The following is a 15,964-nucleotide window of genomic DNA, read 5'->3' as shown; positions in this document are numbered from 1 at the left end:
TTTGTATAGTTTATGTTCTAACATAGATTTTTTAGATGTATTTTTTACATTAACATGATGCATTTGAGACATTTAATAAATTCTACTAGGAACAATAGGTTTAAATTCAACAAATCAAGGAAATTAACATATCTCCTTAATTATTAGAACAACTAGATAGCACTAGTCAATGTTACCATTATACTTTTTTGTTCAATTAATTTAATCTCTTTTGTATTCACATTTACATTTTTAGAGATAGCTTACTATATATATATATATATATGATGAAATATATTAATAAAATTAAGGATGTATTTATTATTGTGGTTCAGGCTGTTATAAAAATATTTTTTAAATTATTTTTATTTTAAAAATATAAAATTGATATATTTTTAAGTGCTTTGAAATATGTTTAATGTGTGAAAGTAAAAAATAAAATAAAATGAGAAATCATTATTTTTATTTGTTTTCGAATCAAAAACACTTTCAATATAAGCAATTGATACCAAATTACTGAACATACTCTAAATCCAAGTGAATATTATATATTTTTTTAATAAAAAAATCTAATGGCAAGTCTCAAACTTTAAATGTTAGTTCAAATGAGTCTGGTCGTTTGTCACACCGAACCAATCCTTTTCAAGAACTCGGTACCATTACATCAATTACCTTTGGTTAATTCTCCCTTTAATCTCGTAAAGAGATTGTCTCCCAACCTAAGAAGATTCGGTTCTTATTCTTTTCAGATGATCTTGACCAGTTAAGCTATTAATTTGAACACGTAAACAAATTGGGAATAAAACATTTTCTTCTTCCCTCTCTTGAACATAAAAATATATAAAAAATGGCTTGTGTATATATCCTTCTTTGGGCTGGCAGGAAGTGAAAAATCTACAATAATAGCAAAGAAAGAGGGGCAAAAACCATAGCCATCACAGATAAGCATCTGTTCTCAATGGGCTGAAAGCATATGCCTTTACATATTCTTCCATTGATGCCTCAATGACGAGGCATCAATGGAAGAATATGACTCATGCCCCTTCAAGATAGGGAATATTCATTGATAATGTGCTATTGTTATTTCCCTCATGCCCCTTCAAGATTCCTTTCTACAATGAAAATTATTCCTTCTCTAATTCACTGTATTAATCAATCTACAAAATCCAACTCGCTACTCCACCAGCTAAATTACTCCCTCATCGTCACACATTCTACTTCTCTCTCTATAAATCATACTCTCTCTCCTCATTTTTTTATGTACCACCACTTATTCTTCTTCTCCTTCCGCGTCGTCCTCCTCTTCTTTCTTGTACCCACTTCTTGTTTCTCTTGAAGTTTCAACGTTTCTTCTTTTAAACCAAAACCTACTATTCTTTCTTGCGAAGAAAGTATTTTTATTGAGTTTAGGAGGCTAAAAAGGGTGAAAGACATAAAGGGTGTTTCTTGTTAGAGCTAAAAGCGACTAACAATATGACTCGCGGTGAAGTTGGAGAAGATGAAGAGAATCCTCCTTTCCTTGATTATGAGACCATTTCGAGGCCAAGACGTATTGCCCTTTTTGTTGAGCCTTCTCCATTTGCGTGAGTCTTGACTACTTTGTTGATTTCAATTTCTTGAAAAATCACGGGCTTAGTGCTAGTTTATTGCATTGTTTGATTAATTTTTGATGTTCGAAGCTGCCGTTGACTTTGAGTTTCTTTGATTGCTTTGTGTTTGATGAAACGACTGTGACAATTTCAGGTTATGATTTTCGTTTTGTTTTCCTGTTTACATCTGCTTTTTTTGTTTCAAGTCATGCTGTTTGATTACTAAAAATAGCTAGCCCTAGTAGCTATTGCGATTTTTATGATTATGTCATAGGTTCTGCTAACTGCCAATGTTGTGAAGTTTGAATCCAGTTGGGTGATAGTTCCAATAGTCCATTACCTCGGTTGATTAAACATATGCATCTGTGTTTTATGGCTTCTATTTCCGTGGCCTGTGGTTTATTTAGCTCATTGCATATCGTGGAGTTCATATAGTATTCTGCTCTATAGAAACTCACTAGCTATAATTGCATACTTGAACTTTAACGGGTCACCTAGTAGTTGTCTACCTTTTATATTTTGTTCTGTTATTTAGAGTCTAAGAAACTCATCGTTTCTGGGAAGTGCTTGCTTGACTGGCGTATTTTACCATATGGAGCATTTTGTCACTGATTGCAATCGTCACTACTTCTTTTCTGGTTAATTGTTGCTCGATCACACATTCCAGATTTTCATTACTGAAGACTTTTGCGGTATAAGATATAAATTGTTAACCCCTTTGTTTTAGAACTTGTTTTGCGAACTCTAAGTTGGGAGGGTAGAAGCTAAATATTAGAGGTGGTAAATATAACTACTTGTAACAAATTGACGAAGTAGGGCCTTTCCATGACTAGTGCAATGGGTTTTGGCGGAATTTTTTTTAGTTAGGCTTGTGGCTTATGAACTCCTGCAAACAAGTCCCCTATCAGAATAGGGACCCTTCAACGCTTAGGTTGATAAAAGTAGGAGAAAAATAATATACAGCAAAGAACGAGAATGCAGAAGGGTATGTTTTATGATTGTTGTGTTAGGTATTGTATCATGACTTGTTATCTTGTGATCTAAGGTATTTATGTACCTCAGTCACATGAATTTGTCTTGTGAAGAGTGTAGTTGTAGATATATCATGTTAGGATAATCATGAAAAATAATTACCTTTATTACCACATAGGTAACCTGTAAACAAGTTGTTCATGTAAGCTTCATTCTAATCATTAACGAAACAGGTAAGCGTGTATTGACAAGAAAGGTAGGTGCCTACCCTAATAACACCGCCACGAAGAATTAGGTATGGGCTGCATAACACTAGGAGGTAATTGTGCAGCCCCGCACTACTAGTCTACTTGACAGTGCACTACTAGTCTATCAGTATGATTATAATTATTTTTAAATAATTTTTTATATTAAAATATATATTAATAATTATTTTTTATTTTTTTAAAATTATTTTTAATATTAGTATATTAAAAAATCCAAAACTTATAAAACACATTAAATTTTAACTAAAAAAATGAAATTTTTGGAAACACGGTGCATCAGGGAAATAGTGCCTAACACTGAGTGCATCAGGGAATTAGATGTGCGTTGCATAACATTGATAGATGTTATTGTGCAACACCATTCTGACAATGCTAGAGCATAAAAATACTCCTTCCTACCTTGCATGTTGTCCGGTCAAGTAAACTTAGGGACTGGAGTGGAGAGTTGCAGAAGAATTAGGGATTAAATTGGAGAAAAGAGAGAAAAATTAGCTAGCACCTGTATTATACAAGCCATCATGTAAACAAGTCCCGCTACGTGAGCTTGTTTTGGTTCTGGTGGCTCTGATGATGTCTTTTGGTGTCGTTGAATGTTGAATTTTCCTTGATGAGATTTTCCTTTTGGTTTGATGCGTGTTGTCATCAAAGCCACAGTAGCGCTTCAGGGACTTTTCCTTCCTCTCTCCTTTTTCTCTTTTTTTTTCCTCTCCTCTCTTAGTAAGTGAGCTTGCCTTCCGTAGCTATTCAGTAAGTTTTGCTTAGCTGTCCTGGAGAGATTTTCTTTTGTTGTTCAGGCTTGATTTGTCATCAAGGCTTCTTTTGAGTCGAACAGCTAGACTGATGTTCAGTCTTTTCAATTTTTTTAACGTAGAGCCTTTGGCCCAACCAATTTGTCTGGATAGGTGGTTGTTTGGTCTTGTTTGTTGGGCCTTTGGCCGAACAGCTTGACTAAATATGTCTTCTTCTTTTTTCTTTTCTTTTCTTTCTATGAGCCAATGGGCTTTGAGCCTCTCTTTTTTTCTTTTTTCTTTTTTCTTTTTTTTTTTCCATTGGTGTGATGTGTGTAGTCATCACAGCCATGGTGGCACTCCGGTGACTTGTCCTTGCTTTCTCCTATTTTCTCTCTTCTCTATCAGTAAGTGAGCCTGCCTTCCTTAGTTGTTCAGTCTTCTTTGCTTAGTTGTCCTGGAGGAGCGGATGTCATCATAGAAATGTTTCATATATTGACGTGTTTTATCACTATAATTAGTTTTTTTTTTCATTAACGGGGATTCTGTTTTGTTTTTCGTATCTTCAATTTATGCTTGTTAGTTGAGACTGAATAATGGGCACTTATTGAATACCAACTATTTCCTTTTGTTTTACAGGTATGTGTCAGGGTATAAAAACCGGTTCCAGAATTTCATCAAATTTTTACGCGAAATGGGGGATGAGGTGATTTATAATACTTTGATTTGAGTGCTACATGACTATGGTTTTATTTTGTTTTTTATTGTCTATGCATACTGATGTGACTTAATAATTGAGCTACATGAATAGAGACCAGATCGCTTGTTCACAGATTTTATATCAGGAAACCTAATTCTCCAATATTCATTTTTACTTAGATTGGGAATGATACTTTAAATTTTTGAAACCCCTGAACACAATGATTCAAAAGAAATTAGAGTTGAATAGACAAAGCTTTTGATATAGCTTGTTATTACCTTTCTACTTGTTAATTCCAGCCTAATCAGTTTGGCATGTTTAAGCTACAAAGACATTGATTTTGAAACTTTTTTTATTTTTTATTTGGTAAAAATTCTATCACTTCACAATATCAACAAGTTAGCTTAGTAATTTGCAGGTGTTGGTTGTGACAACACATGAAGGGGTGCCCCAGGAATTTTATGGAGCCAAACTGATTGGATCACGGAGGTCGCTACAACAACCTTTTTCTAGTGTGCTCTTTTCCTGTGGCTTGTACATTATCATATCCTAATATATTGACGAGTTGAAGGGGGTGTATTGTTTTAGCCCATCAGAACTGTGGTTATGCAATATTGATCATTAAAAAATTTTAGTGTCAATTAGTGTTGCAGCCAATGTTGTCAAGAGACGTTGAGGTAAGGAAAGGTGAGGCCCCAATGCCTTTATTAGCATCGGGCGTTGGATTTTAGATTTCAATGAAGCGCTGTCTAGGCAAGCGCCTTGTGAGTGGGTGCAAGGCGTTAAGGCTAGCGCTTGCTTGAAGTTCTTCCTTTATTGTTGGATTTTTCTTTTTTTTTTTAATTAATTTATGTTTTGACTTATTTGTCTATTTTTTTTTAATTTACCACGAGAAACAACTGAGGAATATTTTTGTAAAAATCAAATATTAGGGTAAAAAAATGATTAAAGTGGGAGACAATTAGAAGAGAAACACCAGCCATGCTTTCTTTTTTCAATAGTGGGAGTCAGAGAACAATACATCTATACAAGTGTAGTATGGTTTGAGAGATGAGGATTTGGATTATAATCATGAAATGGAGGATTCAAGTGAAGGAGAGGAAAGCATCGATGAAGATGTTTTTGAAGATTAATGAATAATGATGATATTTAATTTTGCTTTTTAATTTATTTGGTTACTTACTACTTTAAATTATCTTATTTTGTTTCAAAGGTGAAAAATATAGCTTTTTGTGACTGTTATGGTATTTAATATTTTCTTTTGATTTTCTATTGATCCAATATATATGGCATATCGCCTTGGTCACTTGGGTAGGTGCCCAGGCGCGTGTCTAGCGCCTTGGGCATTTTACAGGCTTGATGTCTTTTAGTGCCTTTCACCTTTGACAACACTGATTGCAACCATCCTCACGGTTATTTTATGGTTATTTTATGGTTACATGTATGATTGTCAAGTTATGGTAGTCATTATTTCCCGTCATTTTTTTCTTCTAAATTCTCTGTTATATTTTCTGTTTGCCTACCTTGGTTTGCTTTAATTATTTTCTTGGTTGAGCTGCATAATCTAGGAGCTTGGGCATTATTCCAACTTGATCAATAGAGTTGACATTTGAGCTTTCCCCTTACGGTTCTTAAACTTTTCCCTCTTTACAGCTTCCCCTTCCCCTGGTATCAGAAGGTGCCCCTTTCTCTAGCACTTAGTCCAAGAATAATTTCAGAGGTTGCACGGTTTAAGCCTGACATAATACATGCATCGTCACCTGGGATAATGGTGAGGTTTGCCTTTGAAGCAAACAAATCTTTATTATTTATTGGATAAGCATGGCTGGCAGTCACAATCTTGTATCGCAGGTTTTTGGTGCCCTTGCGATTGCAAAACTGTTGAGTGTCCCCATTGTGATGTCCTATCACACTCATGTCCCTGTGTGAGTTTGCCTTTCTGGCTCTGTGCTACACATGTTTATGCTGTTGCTTCAAATTCTTATGCCAGATGTCCCTTGATGTGTCAAGTGGTTATTTACTGAGTTTAATTCTTTATTTTCATTTGCAGATACATCCCAAGGTACACTTTTAGCTGGCTGGTGAAACCCATGTGGATGATCATAAGTATGTATTATGCATTTTGTACCCATAGTTCTGGAAATTCTGCAGGCTGCTGATTACTTTATCAATAATGACATGCATTCCCTTTCCATCAGAATTTCTTCACAGAGCAGCCGATCTCACACTAGTGCCATCAGCTGCTATTGGGAGGGATCTTGAAGCAGCTAGGGTGACAACAGGTGTACATAAACATCCAATTCCTGATTGCTTAGCTTTTTACTTTTCCCAGTGTCAATTTTGGTGCATAATGCGCTTTATTCCTGAAATCTCTTCAATGAAATTTTGCTCCTGTGTCCATACAGCTGTGTTTTAAGTTGATTGTTATACCTTGTTTACAGCTAACAAGATTCGTCTTTGGAATAAGGGTGTTGATTCTGAGAGCTTCCACCCTCGTTTCCGCTCTCATGAAATGCGAATGAGATTAAGGTAAGGCCATCCTCTCATCCTTGACAACCAGTTCATTAGACAAGGAATCTCAAATGTATCAGAGCATCATATATTTTTGGTCTAAACAGCAATGGTGAACCTGAAAAACCATTGATAGTCCATGTTGGAAGACTTGGAGTCGAGAAGAGTTTGGATTTTCTCAAAAGGTATCATATGATCCTTTCTCACTTTTTTTTTTCTTTTTAATTAATGAAAATTTAATTTGTTTTCCTAGATCACTAGATGCAAAACTTAATACATTTTTCAAATTTAGACCCACCATTTCTTAAAAGTTCAAATATCGAAGCACTGGTAGAGCCGACTCAGTATGCTTTGATCTCATTGACTGTGGTTAATTGTCAACTAAAGTGTCTGAAAGCTGCTTTTGCTATCAGATGCTCTCAAGAACATTTTCCTATAAACAAGAATTTTCTTTCTTTTTCCCCCTTTAATCCTACCTATTACATCTTCCTTAAAGTTAAAGGGTATCCAATAAGGATTTTGTGGCCAGACTGGTACTTTTTATTGTTATTAGCGGTATTTTGAGATGGAATTCCTTCACTAAGCTATCATAATTCTTTGTCTTTTTTTTCCTTTCTAGTTTATTTCTTTCCTTAAGTACTCCCCTCGCCCCATTTTGCACAGAGTCATATTTCTTCTCTCTATTCTTCCTAATATATGACTAGTATTTTTTGCCCTTATCTTTGCAATTTGATGACTTTGGTTTAACAGGGTTATGGATAGGCTTCCAGGAGCAAGAATTGCCATTATTGGAGATGGGCCATATAGGTACTGCATTTTAAAACTTAGATTAGTTCAAGGGAAGTAAATACTTTGTGATGATTTATAACCCATTCCAGCTTCAAATATTTGATTTTTATGAACTGAATTGCCACCAAAGTTATTTCTCAAATTGATCTTTTAAGCCATATCTAAACTTTCCCATTACAATTAGACAATGAAATTCGTATTTACTCCTGTAAAAAAGATTGTTTTGATAATTCCAAGCATCTTATTTTAGGAAACATGGATTCTTTCTTATCAGGGAGGAGTTGGAAAAGATGTTTACTGGCATGCCTGCTGTATTTACTGGGATGTTGGGAGGAGAAGAGCTCTCTCAGGCATACGCTAGTGGGGATGTTTTCGTTATGCCTTCAGAATCCGAGACACTTGGTCTTGTTGTTTTGGAGGCCATGTCTTCAGGAATTCCTGTAGTGGGAGTTCGTGCTGGGGGAATCCCAGATATAATTCCTCCAGAACTGGATGGCAAAACTGGGTTTCTCTTTAATCCAGGAGATCTTGATGACTGCTTGAGCAAGTTAAAGCCTTTGTTGGATAACCAAGAACTAAGAGAAACCATTGGTAAGGCAGCACGTCAAGATATGGAGAAGTATGATTGGAAGGCAGCGACAAAGAAAATACGCAATGAACAATACAGTGCAGCCATTTGGTTCTGGCGCGAGAATAGAGCCCAGCTATTGAGACCAATTCAGTGGCTAGTAAGCCGTCTTTTTCCATTCGCAGAAGTTTAAATGCAGGTGATGAACGTTTTTCTTTCCAGAGGTAAACGTAGTTTCGCAGAAGTTTAAATGCAGGTGATGAACATTTTTCTTTCCAAAGGTAAACGAAAGAAAGAGATTTGTTGTGGTAATAGACACCCAGTGCTTCAAGAAAACCCTCAGAAGTTGTGGTAGATTGATTGTGTAATATATTCATTATTCATTTGTATAATATGGACTATGCAGTTATGGCCATTTGTGCAATTAAATGATTTGGTTAGTTTTTAGTCTAATGAAATCCCTCCATGGAATTCAAAACATTGTAATAATAACAACTCAAGGCAGATGCCATGGTAGCCATAACTTTGTTATTAATAGTCTCTGGAATCTGATAAAAAACAGAGGATATCATCTCATACGGTTTGGCCTCAACTTTGTCAATGAAGGTCAATTGAATAACAGAGATAAGAGGAAGGGTGAGATGAGGACGGGGGGCAATTCAAGTTACAATCAAATAAAGTGGGCGTGTGTTGTGGACATTCGCAAGATTTCTTTGGGGAAAGTTTACTGCGTTAGGTAAGTCAAAGAAAACTTTAAGAGGCCTTTTTTAGGATAATGGGATCTTAAGACATTGTAGGCGCCATCAAATGATATGTTTTTTTAGGCAAGTTGACATTCTTTAGGAGATATATTTTTAAAATTAGTAAAGTAAATTAAAAATAATAGTTGAATAACACAATTAATTTTTTTTTTGTGAAATACTAAAGTTTATACATGTTATGATTTACAATATGACTTAAAAAAAAATAATTCACAATATGACTTAAAAAAAACATGATTGTAAATCATGACAACTTACAATTTAAATGTCGTAATTATAAATTGCAACAAGACATAAATTTTAACTTGGCTTCCTTTTTTTTTTTTATCCTTATAACTATCCTCTCCGTCCCCTTCTTTATTTTTCAAAACTTGTGTTCACACTATTTATCTCAATAAAAAAAATCAATCAAAACTATCGCTCTTACCCTTAGAACACACCAAAAAATCACCCTCCCTATCTTTAAGCCTCCATTTATTAATGTTAGCATCAAATTCGTTTCCCATAGTGCTGCCACCACTCTATAAGGTGCGACGACTAGACTACCATCGCTCCCCAGTTGAAAACACAAGGTAAACAACCCATATTTCTATAAATTTAGTGTATTTCTTAGTTAATTTATGTTTGCTTGAAATTAGGGTTAGTTTAAAAATTAGGTTTATTTGAAATTAGGGTTTGATTGAATTGCATTGAATAGGTATTAATTTATGAAATTAGGATTGATTTCATGAAATTAAGCATAAAAATAACATAAATTAGGTTGAATTATGATCAATTATATTTTGTGCTGATTGTTTTGGCTAAGTCGCTGAAATTGAGTTTGTGATTGAATTGTATTAAATTAGCTATGATTTTATGCAATTAGGGTTGATTTCATTCAATTGAAAATTAAAATAACATGAATTAGGTTGAATCATGATCTATATCCATTAAGTTTAAAATAACATATGATGCTTCATACTAATAATGGTAAATGGATAAACATTTAGCAGTAAAAGTGATTTAGTTAATGCAGTTAAGTGATGATATATTGAACACTCATTATAATATCGAGTTCAGTAGTCAACTTTTATTTTTATTTTTATTTATTTTTATTTTTTTTAGATTAACGTGGGTGTCCGGGCCAGCTTGTGCACACCACGACTAATCCCACGGGTCCTAAAGTTAACGACCATGTAAGCCTCCAGTGGCCATCATATGAGCAACCAAGGACTCGAACCTGAGACCACAGAGGGAGCAAACCCCTTAGTTCCAAGTTTTTACCACTTGGCCACCACCTAGATGGTTGTCAACTTTTATTTTTGATTAATCACAATGTGTGTAAGCACTAGAATGTTAATACTATTTATTTATAGAATACTATAAAATATTGGATTCATTTGAATAGTAAAGTTAAAAAGGCCTCACATTTGTACCACCATATTTGTCTTAAAAATCACCATTAATATCATGCAAAATTTTGATGCTAATGTTGTTTCATCATTTGTGATAAATAACTTTTTTTATGATAGTGAAACAAACTAAAATTGCATTACAAGTATAAAATTTACTACTAAAAGGTATGAGTTATAAAACAGAAGGTGCTTAAGCGTCTTTTTGGTTCACATGAGAAGTCATTTGAAATGTTATCAAGATTATTGTTAGCAACAAAAGAATCAAATCCTAGAATGATTATTGAGTGGGGTCACAAAGGAGATTTTGATGATAGCATATTGGTTTTTAGAAAAGATTTTCTGGTCATTTGGACCATTAATTGAAGGTCTTAAGTGTTATAGGTCACTTACAATAGTGATGGTACATATTTGTATGAGTGATATAATAGAAAATTATTGATTGCAGTTGCTTTATGCAGATAATAGGATATTTCCTTTGGATTTTGTAATGGTTGAAAAATAAAAGAATTACAACTAGAGATGGTTCATAATTTGTTTGCAACGATGCATTACCATTGAATGAACTAACATCTGTGTAATATTAGATACACATGCATAAATTAATAATGGAATGGAACAAATATTGCAAAAACCTTTAGGATATCATTAATATTATGCTCAACATTTCATCAGTGACTTCAATCACAAATTTAAAGATTTGATGAAGACGAGTTATGAACTTTTAAGATGTAAGTTTGATGTATGGTTTTTGGGAATATGCAAGCTAGACCTAACATACCAAAAATGGCTTGAGCGTGAACCATAAAAAAAAAGGAACTTTATTAAGAAGTGGTCACAGGTATGGTAATATAAAACCAATCTATTAGAATCCTTTAATCATGTCCTGAAAAGTGCTCATGTAATGCCTATTTTTGCTCCAGTTTAATTGACAATCTATAAATGTAATAGTTATTGGGCTAAGAGGTAACATTAAATTTTTTTTAGTTAAATACTAAAATTTATGTCATGATTCACAATATGATTTAAATAAAAATAATTCATAATATGACTTTAAAAAAAACACGATCGTAAATCATGACAACTTATAATTTAAACGCCGTAATTATAAATTGCAATAAAACACGAAATTTAACTTGGCTACCCTTTTCTTTTCCTTATAACTACCCCCATCCCCTTTTCTCTTTTTCAAAACTTGTGTTTACAATGTTTATCTCAATAAAAAAATCAATCAAAACCATCACTCTTACCTTTAGAACACCAAAAAATCACCCTCCCTATCTTTAAGCCTTCATTTATTAATGTTAGCATTAAATTCGTTTCCCATAGTGCAGCCACCACTCCATAAAGCGCGATTGCTAGACTACCACCACTCCCCAGTTGAAAACACAAGGTAAACAACCTATATTTCTATAAATTTAGTGTATTTCTTAGTTAATTTATGTTTGCTTGAAATTAGGATTAGTTTAAAAATTAGGTTTATTTAAAATTAGGTTTTGATTGAATTGCGTTGAATAGATATTAATTTATGAAATTAGAATTGATTTCATGAAATTGAGCATCAAAATAACATAAATTAGGTTGAATTATGATCAATTATATTTTGTGCTGATTGTTTTGGCTAAGTCGCTGAAATTGAGTTTGTGATTGAATTGTATTAAATTAGCTATGATTTTATGCAATTAGGGTTGATTTCATTCAATTGAAAATTAAAATAACATGAATTAGGTTGAATCATGATCTATATCCATTAAGTTTAAAATAACATATGATGCTTCATACTAATAATGGTAAATGGATAAACATTTAGCAGTAAAAGTGATTTAGTTAATGCAGTTAAGTGATGATATATTGAATATTTATTATAATATCGAGTTCAATAATCAACCTTTATTTTTTATTAATCACAATGTATTCAAGCACTAGAATGCTAATAATATTTATTTATAGAATACTATAAAATATTGGATTCACTTGAATAGTAAAGTCAAAAAGGCCTCACACTTGTACCACCATATTTGTCTTGAAAATCACCATTAATATTATGCAAGATTTTGATTCTAATGTTGTTTCATCATTTGTGATAAATAACCTTTTTATGATGGTGAAACAAACTAAAATTGCATTACAAGTATAAATTTTACAACGACTAGGCATGAGTTATAAAACAGAAGGTACTTAAGCATCTTTTTGGTTCACATGAGAAGTCGTTTGAAATGTTGTCAAGATTGTTTTTGGCAATAAAAAAATCACATCCTAGAATGATTGTTGAGTGGGGTCATAAAGGAGATTTTAATGATAGCACATTGGTTTTTAAAAAAGATTTTCTAGTCATTTGGACCTTTAATTGAAGGTCTTAAGTGTTATAGGTTATTTATAGTATTGATGGTACATATTTGTATGAGTGATATAATAGAAAATTATTGATTGCAGTTGCTTTATGCAGATAATAGGATATTTCCTTTGGATTTTGTAATGGTTGAAAAATAAAAGAATTACAACTAGAGATGGTTCATAATTTGTTTGCAACGATGCATTACCATTGAATGAACTAACATCTGTGTAATATTAGATACACATGCATAAATTAATAATGGAATGGAACAAATATTGCAAAAACCTTTAGGATATCATTAATATTATGCTCAACATTTCATCAGTGACTTCAATCACAAATTTAAAGATTTGATGAAGACGAGTTATGAACCTTTAAGATGTAAGTTTGATATATGGTTCTTGGGAATATGCAAGCTAGACCTAACATATCAAGAATGGCTTGAGTATGAACCACAAAAAAAAAAAAGAACTTTCTTATGAAGCGGTCACGAGTATGGCAATATAAAACCAATCTATTAGAATCCTTTAATTATGTCCTGAAAAGTGCTCATGTAATGCTTGTTTTTGCTCCAATTTAATTGATAATCTATAAATGTAATAGTTATTGGGCTAGGAGGTAAGGTCAAGCAACTGATTTCATTTAAAGTGAAAGAATGTGGCCTCTAGTGGTACAAGTCGAATTAACAATTAGTAGGGATAGATCGAGAGATCACACTTCAATGTTATTCGATGTTGAATGTTAGTTTTCAAGGTTAACACACCCATAAAACCGTGTAGTCAAAGAAGTTAGGCAAGCAAATAGATTGAGGGATAAAAATTGAATATATAGTAAATGTCAGATATTCCATTGACCGTGTTCAATTATTCTTACATGTTATTACTTTGTTTAAAGTTATAGATCAACATATGACATTGGATTATATCCATTACCTAATGAACTAAAATGAAGTGATAACACTAGAACTCAAGTAAAAGCATGTCTATCTAGATGAAAACTCGAGTATGGTTGATTCTTGTTCACTCTTTAATACTTTGCTTGTTGATTAGTACTTAAAAGTGTATTTTTATCATGGTTTTATATCATCATTTTGCACTTGAAGTATCAATAACTCCTTAACTAAAGCATGTTTTATAATAATATATTTAATAATATAAGATACCTTTAATTTGTGGTAAATGTTCATTTTAAATGCAGGCCTATCACATAAATGAAAGGATTGATTGATGAATTTAAGAATTGAAATTGAAAGGACAAATAGATGGCCAAACTTAGAAAAGAGATGCTGGTGCAGTCCAAACCAGAACACTATTCGGTAATTGAGTCATATCAGAAGCTGTAGATCTCAGATTTAGGTCTACTTTATATGGATGAAAAGGTAAGATATAGGCATATAACTTTTATGAGAGCCCAAGTTTTAAAAATATCATTTTTAAGTCCAAATTGTAGCAACAAAAAAAAGTCCAAATCTATCCTACAGCCCGAAAATTGTTCAGTGTTTGACCCATATTTGGAGTTCTGGAAGTCCAAATGACCTCTACTTTTTTCCTGAAAAGCTGAGTTTATCCTGCAGCCCGAACACTGTTCAATGTTTGCTTATATTTGGAATTCTAGAAGTCCAAATGACCTTCAATTTTTTCTTCTGAAAAGTTAAAATAATTTTCTACAACTTATATATTTTCAAGTGGTTCCAATTATGATGTTATTAATGATATTTTTGGTAGATAAGAGAAGATAAAGATTGTTACCAAGTCAAGAGTTGACCACCCATTCATCAAATCAATAGTTTCTAATTTTGACTTATACACTTGGTACAAAAAATGCTTGACACTTTCATAGCCCATACTGTATGGTATAACCGATACCTAAGCTATAAAAGGAACTTAATTTGTTGTTAACATAAGTTATAGTCATGAATCCCTGACGCGATTTACAAGTATTAACATTAATCGAATAAGATAACTATTGTAATCATGTTAACAATTTCTAATCTGATTGAAACCTCCTTTGTGTGTGGTTTCCAATTGAATAATAAGAGTTTATACTATACCTGTTTGAAATACCGTTAATGGATCCTCTAACCTTGACATTTGTTGTTATCATTGTTTAATTTTTACGTTAATCTTCCATTTTAAATTTCTCATCAACTTCTTCTTCTTTTTCTTCTTCTTTACTATTACTACTGCTACTACTATTACTACTAGTACTGTTATTATTATTATTATTGTTACTATTATTATTGTTATTGTTGTTGATGTGTTATTGTTATCTATAATTTATACAATTAACCTCTCTATGGTTCGATCCCGGTCTTGTCAAATTATTTATTACTTTAACACTCCTGTACTTGGGATAAATGATTAGTACTTAAAAGTGCATTTTTATCAAGGTTTTATATCATTATTTTATATGTGGAATATCAATAACTCTTTAACTAGAATATTTTTTATAATAATAAGTATGATAATATAAGATACATTTAATTTATGGTAAATGCTCATTTTAAATACAGGTATTCTCATAATTCAAAGGATTGATTTTTGTGATTAACTATTAGAAGTGAAATAACAGAGAAAAGGCTAAGCTTACGAAGGAGATGCCGATTCATTTCAAATTCTAACACTATTCAGTTATCAGATCATATCATAGAGCTATAGATCTTGGATTTCATATGATTTATATGATTGAAAACATAAGAAATAGGCCTACAACTTTCATGGGTGTGGAAATACCCCAATTTTCCATTTTCAAATTCAAAGTTTGGCTACAAAAGAGAAGTTTGATTTTGTCCTACAATCCAGCCCAAACACTACTCAGAGTTTTATCCATAACTGGAGTTCTAGAAGTCAAAATGATTTAAATTTAGTGGGTGGAAGGAAAATATAATTTCCAACAACTTTCATGAAGAGGACCAGCTCAAATTCGGATGGTAGAAATGATATTTCGTTCAAATAAAAGCATGAGGGCTATCCACCATGTCCACCAATAGCACTGCTCAGTAATTTAGACATATCTTAAGTTGTAGTGCTCCAAATGATCTGAACTTTGATGGGTGGAAGGAAAAAATAATTTTCAACAACTTTCATGAAGAATACTTTGCCAAATTTTAATTGCATCAATGTCAATTCAGCCAGCCAAAGTGCTTGAGTGATGTTGTCCACCAAGTCCACTAATCAATAGTTGGCCACTACATTAATTATTAATTACCAAATGAATAGTTCTGAATTTTAGCGTATAAAAGAGGGCATTTGCCATTCATTTAGGCTTGTTTTCTATATCAAGATCATGTTCTTACTCTCTCTCTTTATATTTTTGTAGTGCTTAAGTTTTGCTTTCATTAATCTCTTGTTCATGCTTTTCATTTCCTTTACTATA

At 32.7% G+C, this 15,964-nt stretch overlaps 1 protein-coding gene across 5 annotated transcripts; it reads left to right on the top strand.

Annotated features, from left to right (window-relative positions):
- Positions 1 to 1,029: 1,029 nt before the first annotated feature.
- Positions 1,030 to 8,580, top strand: LOC105141768 (uncharacterized). Of its 5 annotated transcripts, none has more exons than XM_011049116.1 (12): positions 1,030 to 1,562; positions 4,174 to 4,240; positions 4,653 to 4,723; positions 5,888 to 6,005; positions 6,086 to 6,159; positions 6,285 to 6,340; positions 6,433 to 6,516; positions 6,676 to 6,763; positions 6,853 to 6,930; positions 7,496 to 7,552; positions 7,809 to 8,327; positions 8,370 to 8,580. In XM_011049116.1, exons 1-11 carry the CDS (start codon positions 1,453 to 1,455, stop codon positions 8,293 to 8,295), a joined length of 1,290 nt encoding a protein of 429 aa, XP_011047418.1. In that variant the 5' UTR covers positions 1,030 to 1,452; the 3' UTR covers positions 8,296 to 8,327; positions 8,370 to 8,580. The 5 variants fall into 5 exon arrangements, with proteins under 5 accessions (XP_011047418.1, XP_011047419.1, XP_011047417.1 ...); XM_011049117.1 differs by having other exon boundaries at positions 7,809 to 8,337; positions 8,392 to 8,580; XM_011049115.1 differs by having other exon boundaries at positions 7,809 to 8,580.
- The last annotated feature ends 7,384 nt before the right edge of the window (positions 8,581 to 15,964 follow it).

This window comes from Populus euphratica, unplaced genomic scaffold (assembly GCF_000495115.2).
Source record: "Populus euphratica unplaced genomic scaffold, PopEup_1.0 scaffold130.1, whole genome shotgun sequence".
NCBI classification, from domain to species: Eukaryota; Viridiplantae; Streptophyta; class Magnoliopsida; order Malpighiales; family Salicaceae; genus Populus; species Populus euphratica.
This window is presented reverse-complemented; position numbering and strand designations above follow the sequence as displayed.

Excerpts from the sequence above, each read along its gene's own strand:
- LOC105141768 (XM_011049116.1), top strand. The coding sequence starts at position 1,453 with ATGACTCGCGGTGAAGTTGGAGAAGATGAAGAGAATCCTCCTTTCCTT. Across the intron at positions 4,241-4,652 it reads TACGCGAAATGGGGGATGAG|GTGTTGGTTGTGACAACACA; the intron begins GTGATTTATAAT and ends AGTAATTTGCAG. Across the intron at positions 6,341-6,432 it reads ACCCATGTGGATGATCATAA|AATTTCTTCACAGAGCAGCC; the intron begins GTATGTATTATG and ends CCTTTCCATCAG.